The sequence below is a fragment of the Drosophila novamexicana genome, unplaced genomic scaffold, assembly GCF_003285875.2.
Source record: "Drosophila novamexicana strain 15010-1031.04,08,12 unplaced genomic scaffold, DnovRS2.1 tig00004560-arrow-pilon, whole genome shotgun sequence".
Classification (NCBI taxonomy): domain Eukaryota; kingdom Metazoa; phylum Arthropoda; class Insecta; order Diptera; family Drosophilidae; genus Drosophila; species Drosophila novamexicana.
The window spans coordinates 1,605,580-1,621,117 of record NW_020825054.1 but is presented as its reverse complement, the minus strand read 5'-3'; the positions used below and the strand labels follow the sequence as shown (position 1 = coordinate 1,621,117).

Below are 15,538 nucleotides of genomic sequence, written 5' to 3'. Positions count from 1 at the left end.
TGCCTAAAGTTTTTTTTTTGTTTAGCCGAAAGTTTTGTAGCTTTTGTTTATTGTTAATACGCCTTAAATTGCCTAAAGGTTTTTTTTTTTTAATATTCTTTTAATTTTCGTTTAGATTAATCTCTTTCAATTAACTATTTTTACAATCAATAATTTCGTATGGCGGCTCGTGTGGCCAGTGTGGGTGACCACCGCCCCCACGTAGCCACCATATTGGCATATACCAAAACAATAATGCTGTTTAATGTTTCATTCGTTTTTTTTTTGTGCATTTTTGTTTTTTGTCTTATCACAAAATCAGTTACAATTGTATTTAAATAAATTTTTTTGTCAACTTCAGTGCCAAAAGTGTTTCTTTTAGTATCGTTTCCGCATAATAAATTTTGTAAAGGCATTAACAATCAACGAGCTTTCAATTTTGAGTTTTGTGTTTGCTGCAAGTGTGCGAAATGAAATGAGAACCTCAAGAAAAAAATGGAAAATAAATGAAAATCAAAATAAATATTTACTTTTGCCAATATAAACAAGTTATGTTTGTACGCTTTGTTAATCTAATTATGAGTTTTTCAATTTTCTTTTCATCTTTTTTTTTTAAAGAAATTTTAATTTTAATTTCGATATCAATTAAAATTTTCCAAAATTGTTATTAATTTTTTATTTTTTGCATTAGATTAGGAAACTCACCGTTTATACTTTGTTTAATTTTGTGATAATTACGCCGAATTGCATAAAATTTTGTTTAGTTTACCATAATTCAATGGGTTTAGGCCTAAAAGTTGTTAGTTCGATTCAATTTCGCTTTAGCTAAAATTCGACTATTGTAAAAATTTTGCTTAATCCATTGGGTTGCCAAAAGTTGTTGCATTATGTTGTTGAACATATCAGCTAAGTATGTTCTATATAAAGCGGTGTTCTTCCCGACTCTAATCCCTTATTTTCTGCCAATAAAATAGTGCTAGGGGGCGTTAGGGTTGGGGTAGTCGGCTTGTGCCGGCTTATGAGCTCCTCAAAGCACATGATGGGCCGAAATTTGTGTGTTTCGAATGGTTGCCGCAAAGTTGTTGAGGAATATTTCTTTTCTTTTTTTCTTGTTCGATATTTTCGCGATGTTTTTATGTGTTTGCATGCTTTGATGAATGTTATTTTGTTGTTGTTGTTGTTGTTATTGTTGGTGTGCTGCAATTGGTGTTGTGCAGCACCCGTTTGCCCGCCCCATATGATCAGAGCAGGCAAACATATCCCTCTTAACCCGCCCACTTTCCATGCTTGGTGTGAAATGAAAGTGCATAATGAGGTACACAGCCGGCGGCACATATATTCAAAACGATAAAATGTGGGATCGATAACATATAAGAAAAGAAACTCAAATGTTTTGATTTTAATGTGGTTTTCTTGTTTTGTGTATATATTTGGTTTTTTATATATTTGTTGCAACTTAAGGCCAAGTAAATTAAACTAAATATAAACTTAAATCGAATGCTATTCAACTAAACGTATATATACATAAATAACAGACTAGTGTGTGTGTGTGTGTGTGTGTTGGTTTTAAAAAATTAATATGCGTGCACAATTGGGTGCATTCAAAAATTTTTATTTAAAGATGGGCCATGATTTAAAATAAAAAATCGCATTAAAATTTAGCACATTAACAATAAACTTTGGTCGTATTTTTTTGCATAACATTAAATAAATTTAACTACCCTAACGCCCGCTGCTAATACAAATTATTATTAGTTTTTTCATTGTAAATACTACTCGCGAATTTATACGTTTTTCTTGATTAATTTTCTTTTGTTTTTTTTTTGTTTTTTTTTTTTTTTTTGCTTTTTTATAGACATTGAATTGTGCTTAATGTTAAAAGGAAATAAGCAACCTGAACTTGGTTAATTTATTTTATGTTCTTACGACAACATTGCATTACACTTTTTTAAAGCTTGTGCAACACTGCCGCCTAAAAGACGTTCAGAAAAGTTTGTCTGCAATTGGATCAGTAACAGCTCCAGCTGCAAAGAACTTTTCAATCGGCTGGAAAAACACACTCTAAATTCCTGCGAAAACTGTACCGAAGTGTAAAAGTGTGTGTGTATGTGTTTGTTTATGATTAGATTGTGTCTTTGGAATGTGTGTCAACTTTCGGTAGATTAATAGATTGCTCAACTATGTATGTATTTGTAATATAAACGTATAGTAAAAATATTTTTTAAAAAATTTCAACTAGCAACCCCAACGGTCAGAGTACAGTTTACACTCTGTATAGATACAATTGTAGTGTATGCGTTTATGTGTGTGTGTGTGTGTGTGTGTGTGTGAATGTGTAAGTGTGAGAGTGCTGGTGTCTTTACCGGCTCAGGTTTTAAATTTGCACTATATTTCTTGTTCTTTTTCTTTTGATGGGACAACATTTGGTAGATGATCAAAAGCGTTGCATACTTTTCAGCGCTCACGTTTTAGGCTGAGGCATGTTTATATATATATTGTGTGTGTGTAAGTGTGTTTTTATTTGATTTTGCTGTTGCATTAAACCTAATGCGACTTTCGCCTATTATTGTGTATTTTGTTGTTTTTGTTTAGCTCCAGGGAGCGACGACGGCATTTTGCGAAATTTAAAAAAAAATATTTTACGGCTCTACAGAAATATTTCCGATTGCAAATTGATTTCTTTCTTGTGGTTGTGGTTATTCTATTCATTTTCGACGACAGGCCAAAAGAAAAATCCGGGGAATACCTAAGAAAAGTGTTGCCTCTTTGGTGTGAGTGTGCACATAATACAAATGTTATATATGCATTATATCCAGTTGTATTTCTTCCGTAGATTTAACTTTTTAACTTTTGTTTTCGCTTCGCTTTCGGCATTGCTGTTGTTGCAGTTGTTGTTGTGGTAGTCGTAGCAGGGTTCGTAGGTTGATTCTGGGGTGGTGGCATCGTTGGCATAGCCAACTCCTCCACTTATTCCAGTTGCTCTAAAAAATTCGGCGACTTGAAGTATTCGGGCACGGGATCGTCCATGCGTGAGATTATTTTGTATATAGATTTCTTCCACGATTGCTCGGTGTCTTTGCCACCCTGTATTGCACGGAAAAATTCACGCAGTGTCTGTTCGACCACAAAGCGAAAATTTTGGGGTACCTGTGGGCGTGGGCGGAGTCGAAGGCGAAGACGATAACATTAGCAAAAAGGTCACGGCAGCGAAAGATCGTTGTGTTAATGTATTGTGTGTGTGTGTGTGTGCATATGTATGTGAGTGAGTGAGAGAGTATGAGTGTGTGAGTGTGCCATAGTTTATAGCAACACACACACTCTCACACTTGTACACCGTACTCCGTTAATGTGTATGTTAATGTTAATTTTATTAACAGAGGTGTAATTACCTTATTACATAAAAAATTTCATTTACTTTGGTAATTACTTTAATTAAATTTATATGTTCAAAAGTAATTGTAATAGAGAAGTGAACCATTTTTGAAGTTCTAAGTTACTTGTAATTAAAAGTATTTACAGCTCTGCTTGTTAGTGTGTTTTTGTTGCATACCTCAATGTGATTATTGCGATTGTAGTGCAAATTGAGCACGCGATATAATTCACTATCTCCAGCAATCAACAGATCATCGGGTGTCTTGATGCCTTCAGTGACAGCTTGTCGTGCATATTTCTCCATTTGTATGTAGTAGAATTCTCTGCAGATGCGTAGATGAGGAATATGTTTGGATTTGGTCAGTATACTATTTAGCTATGCTTTGATTTGTTATTGTTTTTTTTTTTTTTTTTTGGAGATTTTGTAGTATTTTGGACAGCATTCAAATTTACGAAATAAAGGTAAAACATACAAAAATCATAAAAGAGATACGTATAAAAAAAAAACGAAATTATAAAACACAAATAGTCAAGTAAATGAAATACATATAATTGGAACAAAACTGAACTCGAATTGAAAATCAAAAAGTAGTCACATGCATACACCCCTAAAAAGGAAGTTCCAACTCGCACTCACAGGACGCCTGTCTGTCTCTCTGTAGCCTCAAAGCCTAACTCAGACTGCTGTTGCTCTCGACTCTATGGGCTTAATGCATTATATTGGATCGACTTTGCAATATGACATTATTAATAAATTTGCAGCATACTCTTAGGCGCGCCACGATTTCCTACCCTAAAAGCCTCGACTTTGTCTCGGTGTCTGTGTATATGTGTGGAAGTGATTTTTGTGCTTCTTTGTTGTAAAGAATTTTTAATAAATCTCAAATGTGCAACGACAGCGTTGAAGGGTACTGCAGCAATACATATATATGTATATCCTGGCGCCCCGATGTGGGCAGTAACAATTGCAAATCAACGTGCAGCGTCTTCTTGCTGTGGTTTCGCTTCACCCTTTGGGCCGACTGTCGACTGCCAATTGCCTAGTGGTTGGGGACTTAATTAGCAAGTGCAGCCGGTGGCTCAGTGGTGCCTCTCAGTGGTGCCTTCTCGTGCTGGCTGCTGTGTCGCCGCCTTGTTTAGTCAAGTGATTTGTGTCTGCCATGGAGCAACAGGGCAGTGCCGGGGAGTGGGGCTTGGGTGTGTGTGTGTAAGTGATTGCTTGTCTTTTTCTAATGAACAGTCCACCCCTAACCCAGTCACGTAGTCTGTGAGCTGCAATTGTTGCTGCCCGCCCACTTTGGCAACGCTCCGATAATCGCGCTAATTTCAAGATTTCCCAGCAGCTGCATAATATTTCTCGTGTTGATTTTTTCCAAACAATAAGCGCGCTTTGCACAAATAGAACTGATTCGCGGTGGCAAGTAGCTAAATCTTTGCAAGTCTCATCGCGAATGGGAACGAGGCCTGTCAAGCTGCGAGGAGCTCCCCGGAGGCGGCTGCCACGCGCACTTGAACAGCAACTGCGGCGGGCCTTCCCTACAATGGGCAGTCCACATAATGAGAGAGGTGGGGTGGGAGTGGGGCCCAGCCACAAGAAGCCAACAGTACAAATTGTGACAGATTGTGTGTGTGTGTGTGTGTGTGTGTGTGTGTGTGTGTGTGTGTGTGTGTGTGTGCGTGAGTGTTCGTGGGTGCCTTTGTTAAGGCTTGCAACAATATCTAGAAATGTGGCAGGGGCTTTGCGCTTTGTGGTCTATAGTTATTAGGCGTTTGACAACAATGCAGTTGCCTACTTGTAGGCGTGTGTGAAAAGCACAATATTTTGTGTGTACGTGTGTGCGTGTGTATGTGTGTGTTAATGCAATTAGCTTTGGGTTTTGCCTGTTGTTGATGTTGTTGCCGTTTCGCTTGAGGCAGGCTTTCAAATGCCGCATCAAGTGTTGCGGCTTGGTTGGTCTGGGCTGGGCTTGGTTGGGTTTGTGGGGGCCAGGAAAAGGAAGTTTAGCTAACTGCCTGCCATAAGTGTGCACCACTTAATTTAGATAATACGCTGCGAAACACACACACTCGCACACTCGCACACACACAAAATGGCGTTAACGGATGTGCACTCGCTGCTCTAACTAATTAGTTTATATATTTTTCGTAGCCTATTTACAATTCATTATTTTGTATGCTGCATTTTTCGGGGCGTGGCATGGGCGTGGCCATAAGTGCGGCAGCTACTGCTGCTTCTTCTGCCCATTTGCATGCAAGCGTGCACACACTACTGACTGTTTAAGTGTGGCTCTTGTTTGTGTATGTGTGTCTGTGTTTCGCTGTGTGTGTGCGTGTGTGTGTGTCAAGTCTGCTTCTTTGCTACTTCTTTGCTTTCTTCAGAAGTGCCATTCACTTATGTTATGAATAGAGAGTAAAGTACATTAATAAGCTCACACATACTCACCCACACATATGCAGACATCTCTACCTCATACATTAATGAAGTAATTGGCAACACTTTATATATATATATATATAGATATGTAAGCATCGTTATATATATACTGAAATATGTGTGTGTGTGTTTGTGTGTGTATGTTTTTTTAGATACGTATCATGTGTGCTGTTGTTGTTGCTGTTCATTTCATGATATTTTCCTTTTTTTTTATTATTTCAGCAAGATCTTTTCACGCGGCTGGCTGGCTGGCAGGGGCGGGTTAAGAGGGGTGGGGTGGAGGGGGAGTACTTTAGCTTCTCTAAGGACACTTAACCTCAAAATGCTCGATGAGAAACACAAAAAACAAACAAAACAAAAAATAGGCAAAAACAAACACAAAAAAAAACACAGCGCATAGGTAGTCATGTCATGTGTGTGTGGAGAGCGTGTGTGTGAGTTCCTTGCATATCCTTGAGCGCCTTTTACCAGCTAAGCGCGGCAGGAAGGGGACTGCCATTATGCGCATCTCGCCAGGCGCGATTCTCAAGTAGCTGCCCCAAACAAAACCCAAAGAAAGGAGCTGCATTTGCGTCTAACTGGCAGTCAGAGTCAAACAAACTAATTAGCCTGGCACCCACTGTATGTGTGTGTGTGCTGGCAGGACATGCATGGTACTTTGGCTGCTTTCTTTTCAGTATTTGCATTTGCCATAAGAGCTGCGGTAGATAATGCAATTATATAAGTGCCATACAAATACAAAAGGCACTTGGGCTAATTAGCCAACACAAAGGACAAAGAGTAGCAAGAAATGGCTACACTCAACCCCAGCCACTGTTCCAGCCACAGTCCCGGCGCCAGCTCGAGGCTCCCTCTATTTTTAATAAGCAGCGGCTACTGCCACATTCTTTCACACTTCAAATATGCGGCAAAGCACCATGGACCAGGACTCAATGTTGCAGGGCAGCGGCAGATACTTTGCATTTTCTTAAGTGGCCACAACAAGCCGCATGCAACATGTTATTAAGCGTATAATGTTTGTGCGAGAGTGTGGGTTAAACTCATAGTGTTAAACTTTGATGAGTACGTGTGAGTAAGTGCTAGTTTCCTTGGCTTGCATGTTGATAAATAAATGAAAATACAACTGCAAATGCAACATAACCTCATGAGATACAAATGCAAAAAAGTTAAGTAACTGAAAATCAAGAAAAAGAAAACCGTTACGCGGCGATTTAACCCTCAGTATTAAGCGCTGGGAACTTAAAAAGCAGAAAATAAAAATCAAATGCAATCAACAAAAATATTCCCACCCATTTTAACCTCAGCAGTCGAAAGTTGAAGTCGCAAACGAGAAAAAGAAATAAGGAGATACGCCAAGAAATTCCCATGCAAAGTCTGGTTTCATTCATAAGACAACCCTGTGGAGCAGCAACCCCTAAGAAACTACCCAAAACAAAAAACTAAACAAAAGGTGCAAAGCCGAGGGAAAAACCTCGCAAAGCCGGGCCCGTGCCGAGTTTTTGGTGCGCAGGTAAAGACTACGGCGAATTTCTTAAGACGTTGCGCATGTCTTGAGACAAATCAGGGCAGGGAGGGACGGGCAGGGTTAGGGGATAGGTGCTTAAGCACGAGCAGCCGAAGGGACAGCTGCTAAGTCAGTGAGCTATGTGCGTATGTGTGTGTGCCTGTGTGATTGTGTGTTTTGTGTTAGGGGCTGAAATCAAAATCCAGGTGAACTATTGTCCTGTCGCGTGGTTGGCTGCAGATGTGCCTCGAATTTGGCGCGAAAATCGAAGCACAGCTCTTCACTGCAAAATACTGCAGGACCCTCAGTTGTGCCGCACCGAGCTCTGAAGCCTTTGCCAGCTGTCGTTTCAGTTTTCTGACTTCTAATAAATATATATCTATTTATTTATTATTTTTCCTTTTTTTTGCAACTTCTTGCGCCCCCAGACAACAACTGACGTGCAAGTATTGCAAATGAAATTGGGAAATACATTATATTGAATACCATTGTGGATGGTATTATTCAGTCATGGGAGAGTGAGACATTTACGATTGATTTCTGTTTCTATGCAAACTAGTCTCTCGGCTCTAAAGCTTTCGTCATGAATATGATCAGATCACTATATAATATGGTTATCGAACGAAAATTTACCTCTGTTTCTTGACTCAACTTGAAATTAATGAGCAAAACTCGGATTACTATATCATATAGCTCTTTAAGAATAAGAATGTTACGTTCGTAGGATATTCTAACCAAGGCTTCACTATGCTCCTTACATACAAGGGTATTAACATTTTGGCCTGTCGAAAATAGCCGTTCTTTCTCGTAGTTGGTTTTGGGGCGGGCTTAAATGGGGTGGGGAGCGCATTGCATGTGCTGGGACGTCAGTTGGTGCGCTTTCTTGAGTGCGAGTCAAGGATTCGACAGTTGGCAATCGGATTGAATTGGAATTTCTGTTGAAAGTGCCTGACAGATATAGATAGTGTATATAGTATATATACACACACATACTTAATGAAAACATAAATGAAATCATAAAAATGAATGCTGCTTGAAAAAAGTTACACATAATTTAAGAGTGAGAGAGACAGATATCACAGATACTTATAGGGGTATTATAAATATATATATAGAGATAAGTGTAGGTGGGCGTGTGTGGAGGCGTGTGCAACTTACCGAAAATTCGAGAACCATTTCACCAATTGTGCTGTATTATTTTTGTTGAACTTTATGTCCGGAAAGTACATCTTGAGCACCGCTGAGCTCGGGTAGCGCACCCAGAAGAACATCAGCTTGGCCTTGCGCAGGTGCATCGGTGTCAATGTAGAAGAGTGCAGAGGAGTCAAGGATTCGCAATGATTGCTAAATGTATATATGTCGTATATAATATGGTATATGGTTATTATAGTCAATGCAGTTTCCACCCAAGGAAGTTTCCACGTTCGTGCCAAGTGTGTGGGTGGGGGGCAAAGCCAAAGAGTTGACGAAGGGGCATGTCTAACTTTGCTGTTGCACTTTCAAGTGTTGCAAAGGCAGCAATAAATGCCAATAATGAACATCTAAGGGCGTCGTGTAGTGTAATGCGGGAGGATAGCAGGAAGGAGGGTTGGGTGCTGTGGAAAGGGGCGCTGAGCTTGCCACTTGCCGTTGGCTGATTGAAAACACAAAACTGCGAGAATAGAGAAAACTGACAAGCAGCCAGTTGCAACGAAATTTGATTGCTCTACAAATTGCTTAAGCTCGAAGCTTACTATTCGCTAAACTAAAAACTAGAGAACTCCAAAACAGAAGCTAATTATGCTTTTTATATAGATAATAAGATTCCTTATAATAAAGAGGAAATTATTTATTAGATATATTTAAAAGTTTTCAAGGAGATTTGATCCATAAACTTCGTGCTCAGACGTTAAGCCCACCGTGCTACGGACACGTCTTGAATTTATAACATAATCGTCGTACCTGACACAGTAAAGGGTATATTGAGAATGAATTCAGGCTGTTGTTGGTGCGCTGCTTAGTGGGGTCTTCGAAGGGGTGGGTTGCGGTGGGAGGCAACACTTGGAGCACATTGCAATTGGCTGTGCCGATTGGGCATTGATTTTTTGCTAGTTGCTGTTGCTGCGATTGCAAATGCAACTCAAGCCAAGAGGCGGTCGAGACCGAGACGATGATGACTTGAGGGTTCCTCGCTGAGGTCTGGATGTGGGGTTGGGTGGCCGTTGGATTGGTTAGCTGTTTGTTGCTGTGTCGTTTGGGGCGTTGCAATAAATAAGGTTTTGATTACATTTTATAAAAGAATTTAGTTTAAATGGGAAATAAATAAACTGAAGAAGACACTTGATTGGTTTCGTTTTGTAAGCAAGGCCCCTTTGATTGCGTTCAGGTAAATGTACTTAAGTTCGTCTCCCCAATGCAAGCCAATTGCTCTGCACCACTTGGCACTGTGTGGACTAGATGGGTTAAACTCACTTGACCATTGGCACTGAGTGCACTCCGGATAGCTGCGATTGTTGTTGTTGTTTTAAAAAGGATATAGTAGGCTGCATGCCATCGAATGTCATGTCGGCCGAGTTACACTCGGACTGCCGATCCTGAGCATCCATGACGGCTCGCAGGCAGGTCTTGTAGTCCGGTGAGCCGCCATGGTGGGCAGCTGCCAAAAGAGCGGGATGGAGCATCGTTGGCGGATGTGGCAGTGGCGGTGAGTCGCGCGAATCCATCAATGCGCCCAGACTGCCTGGCGGACTCGATGAAAGCTGCATCTGATGGTGGTGCTGGTGGTGCAACTGTGCAGCTGTGGGCTGACCGCCATGTGGCGGACCGTGTGGACCCGGCGCCGCATGCGGATTGAAGAATGGACTATACGGCGAAAAGACTTTGGATTCGTGCAGCGATGGATTTGGTATGGCCACCGAGGTGGGCAAAGACACTGGCATCATGGGTGGTGGTGGTGGTGGCGGTGGATGATATGTGCCTGCGGCCTGGCCGCGACCCGTTGGGCTCTGTGCGGGCGTTGCATTGTTGTTGTTGTTGCTGCTACCATTGCTGCTCTGTTGTTGCTGCTGTTGCTGCTGCTGCTGCTGTTGCTGTTGTTGTTGTTGAGCGGCAGCAACTGCTGCGGCAGCTGCCTGTCCACTAGGCGGCACAACGCCATCCTGAGCCAATATGCGGCTGACGGTACGCGGCGTGATGCGTGTATCGGTAACCTTATGTCGTTTCTTCTTGGGTGTCACCACCAGGCTCAAGGCCTCATTCTGCTCCAGCTGTTGTTGGGTTTGTTGGGCGCTCTGATGCTGCTGTTGCGCGGCCTGTTGCTGTTGCTGCTGTACGGCCTGTTGCTGCTGCTGTTGTTGCTGTTGATCGGGCGGCAGGCAGAAGGGACTTGCCATCGAATTGTAGAGCGCAGCCGCAGCTACCGGATTCATGCCCTGGGGCGTTTTGGGCGCCTGAAACATGGCCGCCGCTGTGGGCGAGGGACGTATGTGAGGTGGTGGTATATTAAGTGAACTTAAGCTATTGTTAGTTGCATTCGTTTGGTTAACAGTATTGACCGCATTGCCGCCAGCAACAGCCGCCTCACCAGCCTGTTGCTGCTGTTGCTGTTGCTGCTGCTGCTGCATGGCAGCCGCGGCGGCAGCATGATGCATTTGCAAGCCCATGGCGGCGGCAGCAGCGGCCGCGGGTGAGGCAAACGACAATTGATTGCCATTGAGACGGGGAGCAGCAATCAGCTGCTGGCAATTTGGCAATTGCTGCTGCGCAGCTGCCATGGCAGACATAACTTGCGATTGATTTAGGGCATGTTGCGGCTGTGGCGGCTGTTGTTGCTGCTGTTGCTGCTGTTGTTGCTGCTGTTGCTGTTGTAGCTGCTGTGCGGTCTGTTGTTGCTGCTGCTGCTGCTGTGCAAGTTGATGCTGTTGTTGTTGCTGCTGCTGATTTGCATTGACAGCACTGCTGCTGTTGCCCTGACCCTGACACGCCTGCTGACTATTAGCTAATAGTATTGAACCATTATTACCTGATTGTGTTGCTGGCGTCGGACCGTTCTGGGCGCCCGGATGGCCGCTGTTGCCGCTGTGTCCGCGATCGGCGACGACTTTGGTGCGCGGCGATTTGCGATCGAGTATCTGGGAGGCCAGCATCAGATCCTTGTTGAGCTGCTCGGCGGCCGCCGTTACCGAATCCGCCTGTTTGCTGAACAGGCGACGCTGATGCACAAAACGTGTGACAATTGTGTCCACCAGAGCGGACAGCGATGTAGTTATTTCTGATTTGAGCACATCGGCCAGGCCCTCCAAATCGGTGCCGGACATGCGCATCATGGAGCTGTTATTATTGCTGTTGTTGTTGTTGTTGCTGCTGCTGTTATTGCTGGTACTGCTGCTGTTGTGCTGGCGCAGCATTTGAAACTTCTCGGATAGCTCGGACTTGAGCACACTATGTGCGGCAGCAGCAGCAGCAGCAGCAGCGCCGCCCATGCGTGTGGGGAGGCGGGCGGGAGGATGCAGCTGAACGCGTGGCACAGCAGCGGCAACATGATGCTCCATCTGCTGCTGCTGTTGCTGCAACTGTTGCAAATGTTGTTGCTGGCGATGCAGTTGCTGTTGTTGCTCTTCCTTGCGTCGCTGCTGCTCCTGCTCCTGCTCATAGCGACGCTGCTGTTCCTGTTGCTGTTGCTGCTGTTGCTGTTGTTGCTGCTGTTGCTGTTGCTGCTGCTGCTGTTGCTGCTGTTGCTCGGCAGCTTCTTTGGCCATGCGCGCCTCCTGCTCGAAGAAGAATTGCTGGTACATGGCAGCCGCATGCGACATGTCACCCATATGTTGCAGCAGTGGCGGAAAGCCCTGGGGCAGTGCTGGATGCGCGACGCCCACCAGCGGATTGTGCTGATGCTGCAGCTTGCTGGACATCATTTTGGACATCATCTGTGTGAGCATATTGGGCGTGGTGGCAGCAACATTGTCGCTGCTGCTCTTATTGCTGCTGCTGCTCTGTGGCTTCAATGTGGGCGAACTGGAGCCGGCACGTTCCGCTGACTCCTTGGGCGTGGATTCGCTGAGCGTGGGCGAGTGGGAGAGCTCGATGTCATCGTTTTGTTGCTGCAACGGCTCTGGCTCCTGCTCCTGTTCCTGTTCCTGTTCTTGCTCCATGCTGTCCATGTCCTGTTCGTGATCGTTGTCCAGCTCCTGGCACTCGGACTCCTGCTCCATGCGCGTGCACAGCTGCACATATTTTTGTTGCATCTCGGCCAGCTGTTCCTGCATGGAACGCAGCTGTGACTTCAGCGCATTCTTCTCCACGCGCTTTTGCTGTATCTGCGGCGATTCCAGCTCATTGGATTCGCTGTCCTCCTGGTCGAGCATCATGCTTTGCAGATTCAGACCAAAATTGAGACCCGCCGCTGCGGCCACATATCGCTCCATGGCATGTTGTTGGGGCTGATATAGCTTGCGCTTCTTGCAGCCATTCACCTGCAACTGGCCAGCCTGGGCCGTTGCGGAGGGACTGCAGCGCATGCTGGACACAATGTTTTCGACGCGGGCTCGCTTTAGCTCCATGCCGGGTTTCTTGAGGCAGTTGGAGCTGCTGGTGTTGGACTCACGTTTTGTCTCAATGCAATCATCGTCGTCATCATCGTCGTCCTCATCATCCTCGATTATGTCGTCGTTGTCCAGCACCTCGTCCTTGCTGTTGTCCAGCAGCAACATGTCCGAGTGACTCGGCGATGCCAGCGATTCCAGATCAGAGTTCCGCGAATGCCCATGGCCAGACAGGCCCAACAGCTCCACCTCGTCCAGCATATCATCCACGGCTTCCTTTTTCGTCGGCAGCACCTCATTCTGGAGCCGTGGCTCAACTGTAGTCGCAGGCGTGGCACGCTCTTCTCGCTGCATGCTGTCCAGTGAATCGGAGGATTTGCGTCTCAGGCTGCCATTGCTTGCGATGCTGTTGTTGCTGCTGTTGTGGCTGTGGCTGCTGCTGCTGTTGCTGCTGTGGCTGCGGCTGCTGCCGCCATGTGGGGAATGCGGCGCCTGTGTTGTTGATGCCATTAGCTCAGGCTCACTTTTGATTTTAATCTCTGGCATTTCGCTGTCCTCAATCAAATTGATGCTCTCTGAGACGACGTTGTTGTTGTTGTTGGTGGTAGTGTTGTTATTGAGCTTGGAGTGCAGCTCCTGTTGGTGCTTCTCATGATTTTGCTGCTGCTGTTGTTGCTGTTGCTGTTGCTGCATGGCTGTGCGCAGCTCCTGATCGAGCTGCATCAGCTCCTTTTTGCCCTGCAGTATATTGCGCAACATGTGATGCGCCACCAAATCATGTTGCAGTTGCTGCTGCTCGTTGGTGTTGCTGGCGCCACCATTCAACGAACTTACCGAAGCCGCACGCGGCGGCGAGCCACCAGCAACATCTGCTGCTGCTGTTGTTGCTGCTGCTGCCAGATTACCATCCAGCGAGCGATCGCTGCAGTTGGACACACGCCGGCTGCTGCCACCTTTGGTAGTGGACGAGTGAGCCGATCCTGGCGATATAGAAGCATTGTTGTTGTTGTTGTTGCCGTTGCTGAGCGGCGTATTGTTGTTGTTGTTATTATTATTATTGAGCAATTTGCTGGTATTTAAACTGCTGACCAGCCCAGCAGCGCTCAGCAGATCGGCACTCGTGGCCGTTTCCATGGCCGCTGCCAACATGGCATTGTCGAGACTCTGTGGCAGCCCACTGGTGGCATCCTGGGCCTGCTTCATTTGCCGCCCGAACAGCTCGTTTAACATTTTCGCCGAGGAGCCGCCAAATAGATTGCCAAAGGCTGCGCTAAGCAGCGATGATGCCGAATTTACGGAGCCCGGCGAACTGGAGCCGGATAAAGCAGTTGCTGTTGTTGCTGCTGCTGTTGTGGCAATTGTTGCTGCTGTTGGGCTTAGGTTTGAGTTGCTCGTGATGTTGCTGTTATTGTTATTGCTGTTGTTATTGTTGTTGTTGGTAATGTTGTTGTTAGTGTAGAGTGCACCACCAGCGGCACCCGCAGCAGCCGCAGCAGCGCTACTCATGAAGGCAGCGGTTGCCGTTGCGCCGCCGTTGCTGCAGCTGTTATTGTTAACACTATTACAAACACTGTTACTATTCAAATTACTGTTACTGTTACTAATATTGTTACTGTCTTTGCTCAAGGATCGCGTGCGCGTGCGACGACTTCTCACTAAGTTCGAATTCGAGTTAATGTTGCTACTGTTACAATTGCTGGCAACTTTGCTTGATGTTGTCGCTGTAGTCAACGGTTTTTTAGCCGCGCACGTTGTTGTCTTGCCGACGGCCGTAGACTGACTGATTTGTCGTTTGAGTGCGTTACGGCGACTACTACGACTGCGACTGCGACTGCGGCGGTTACTGTTGGTTGGTGCTGCCGCTGCTATCGCGGTCGCCTTGCCGTTGTTGCCTTCGATTACGACGACGTCGTCCGAGTCAGAGTCGCCCTCGTCGTTACCGTCGTCGTCCGAGTCGCTGGCTCTGCCTTTGCAATGCTTCTCCGCTTCGCTAACGTTTTCGCCGCAGTTCGCCGCGTCGTCGCTACCGTTTGTCTGTGTTGGTGTTGTGCGACCGATGCCGCTGCCGTTGCCGTTGCTTGCCTGCAGTGGCTGCGGCGTTGGTGGTGGTGGCAGCGCAATCGCTACGCTCTTTGCCTGCTGTGGGGGTTGCAGCTTACACTCAGCCTCTGCCTCCAATGTGGTTGCCGTTGCCTTTAGCAGAACATCGTTCTCATCGCTGTACAAACCAAAACAGTCCGCGTCGTACTCCTCTGATGACATCATAAGATGACGCCAAACAGCAGCAGCAGCGCGCGCTCGCCTCTCCACGTTGCCTCTCCGTTGCCTTTGCAGCGTTGCTCTCTTGCACTTTCGATTGCGCTCTCACAGCGTCTGCCACACACATGCAGGAGGCCACTTCTCCAGTTAGCTAATGAGAGAGCGTTTACTTCGCCTTGGCTTCGATTGGTTGTTGGCGATGTTGTCGGCGTTGTCGTGGCCGGCTTTCTCCTGCTCCTCTCCTTAACTTAGTATAGTAATTCGCCGCAGTAGCGCTCAATCGGCGTATGCGTAATTTCAAGTTTAAGTCCACTCGGTTGTCCGATCTGTAATCCTTTTCTTTATGATTTAGCTGGTTGTTTGTAGGTCCGAGTTGTCGTTGTCTGCGTGTGTTTGTGTGTGCGTATTTGCTATGCTTCAAAACTTAGTAGCTAACCCGAACTACTAATTCTTCTGGTTACTTATCCTTGT

At 45.4% G+C, this 15,538-nt stretch overlaps 1 protein-coding gene across 1 annotated transcript; it reads right to left on the bottom strand.

Annotated features, from left to right (window-relative positions):
* Window positions 1-1,584: 1,584 nt before the first annotated feature.
* On the bottom strand, window positions 1,585-15,310 carry LOC115770874 (homeobox protein prospero). Its single transcript, XM_030716311.1, has 5 exons — window positions 11,664-15,310; window positions 9,806-11,609; window positions 8,448-8,602; window positions 3,530-3,674; window positions 1,585-3,126 (listed from the first exon to the last, which is right to left on the bottom strand). The coding sequence occupies exons 1-5, from the start codon at window positions 15,071-15,073 to the stop codon at window positions 2,947-2,949; spliced, it is 5,694 nt and encodes a 1,897-aa protein (XP_030572171.1). The 5' UTR covers window positions 15,074-15,310; the 3' UTR covers window positions 1,585-2,946.
* Window positions 15,311-15,538: the final 228 nt, after the last annotated feature.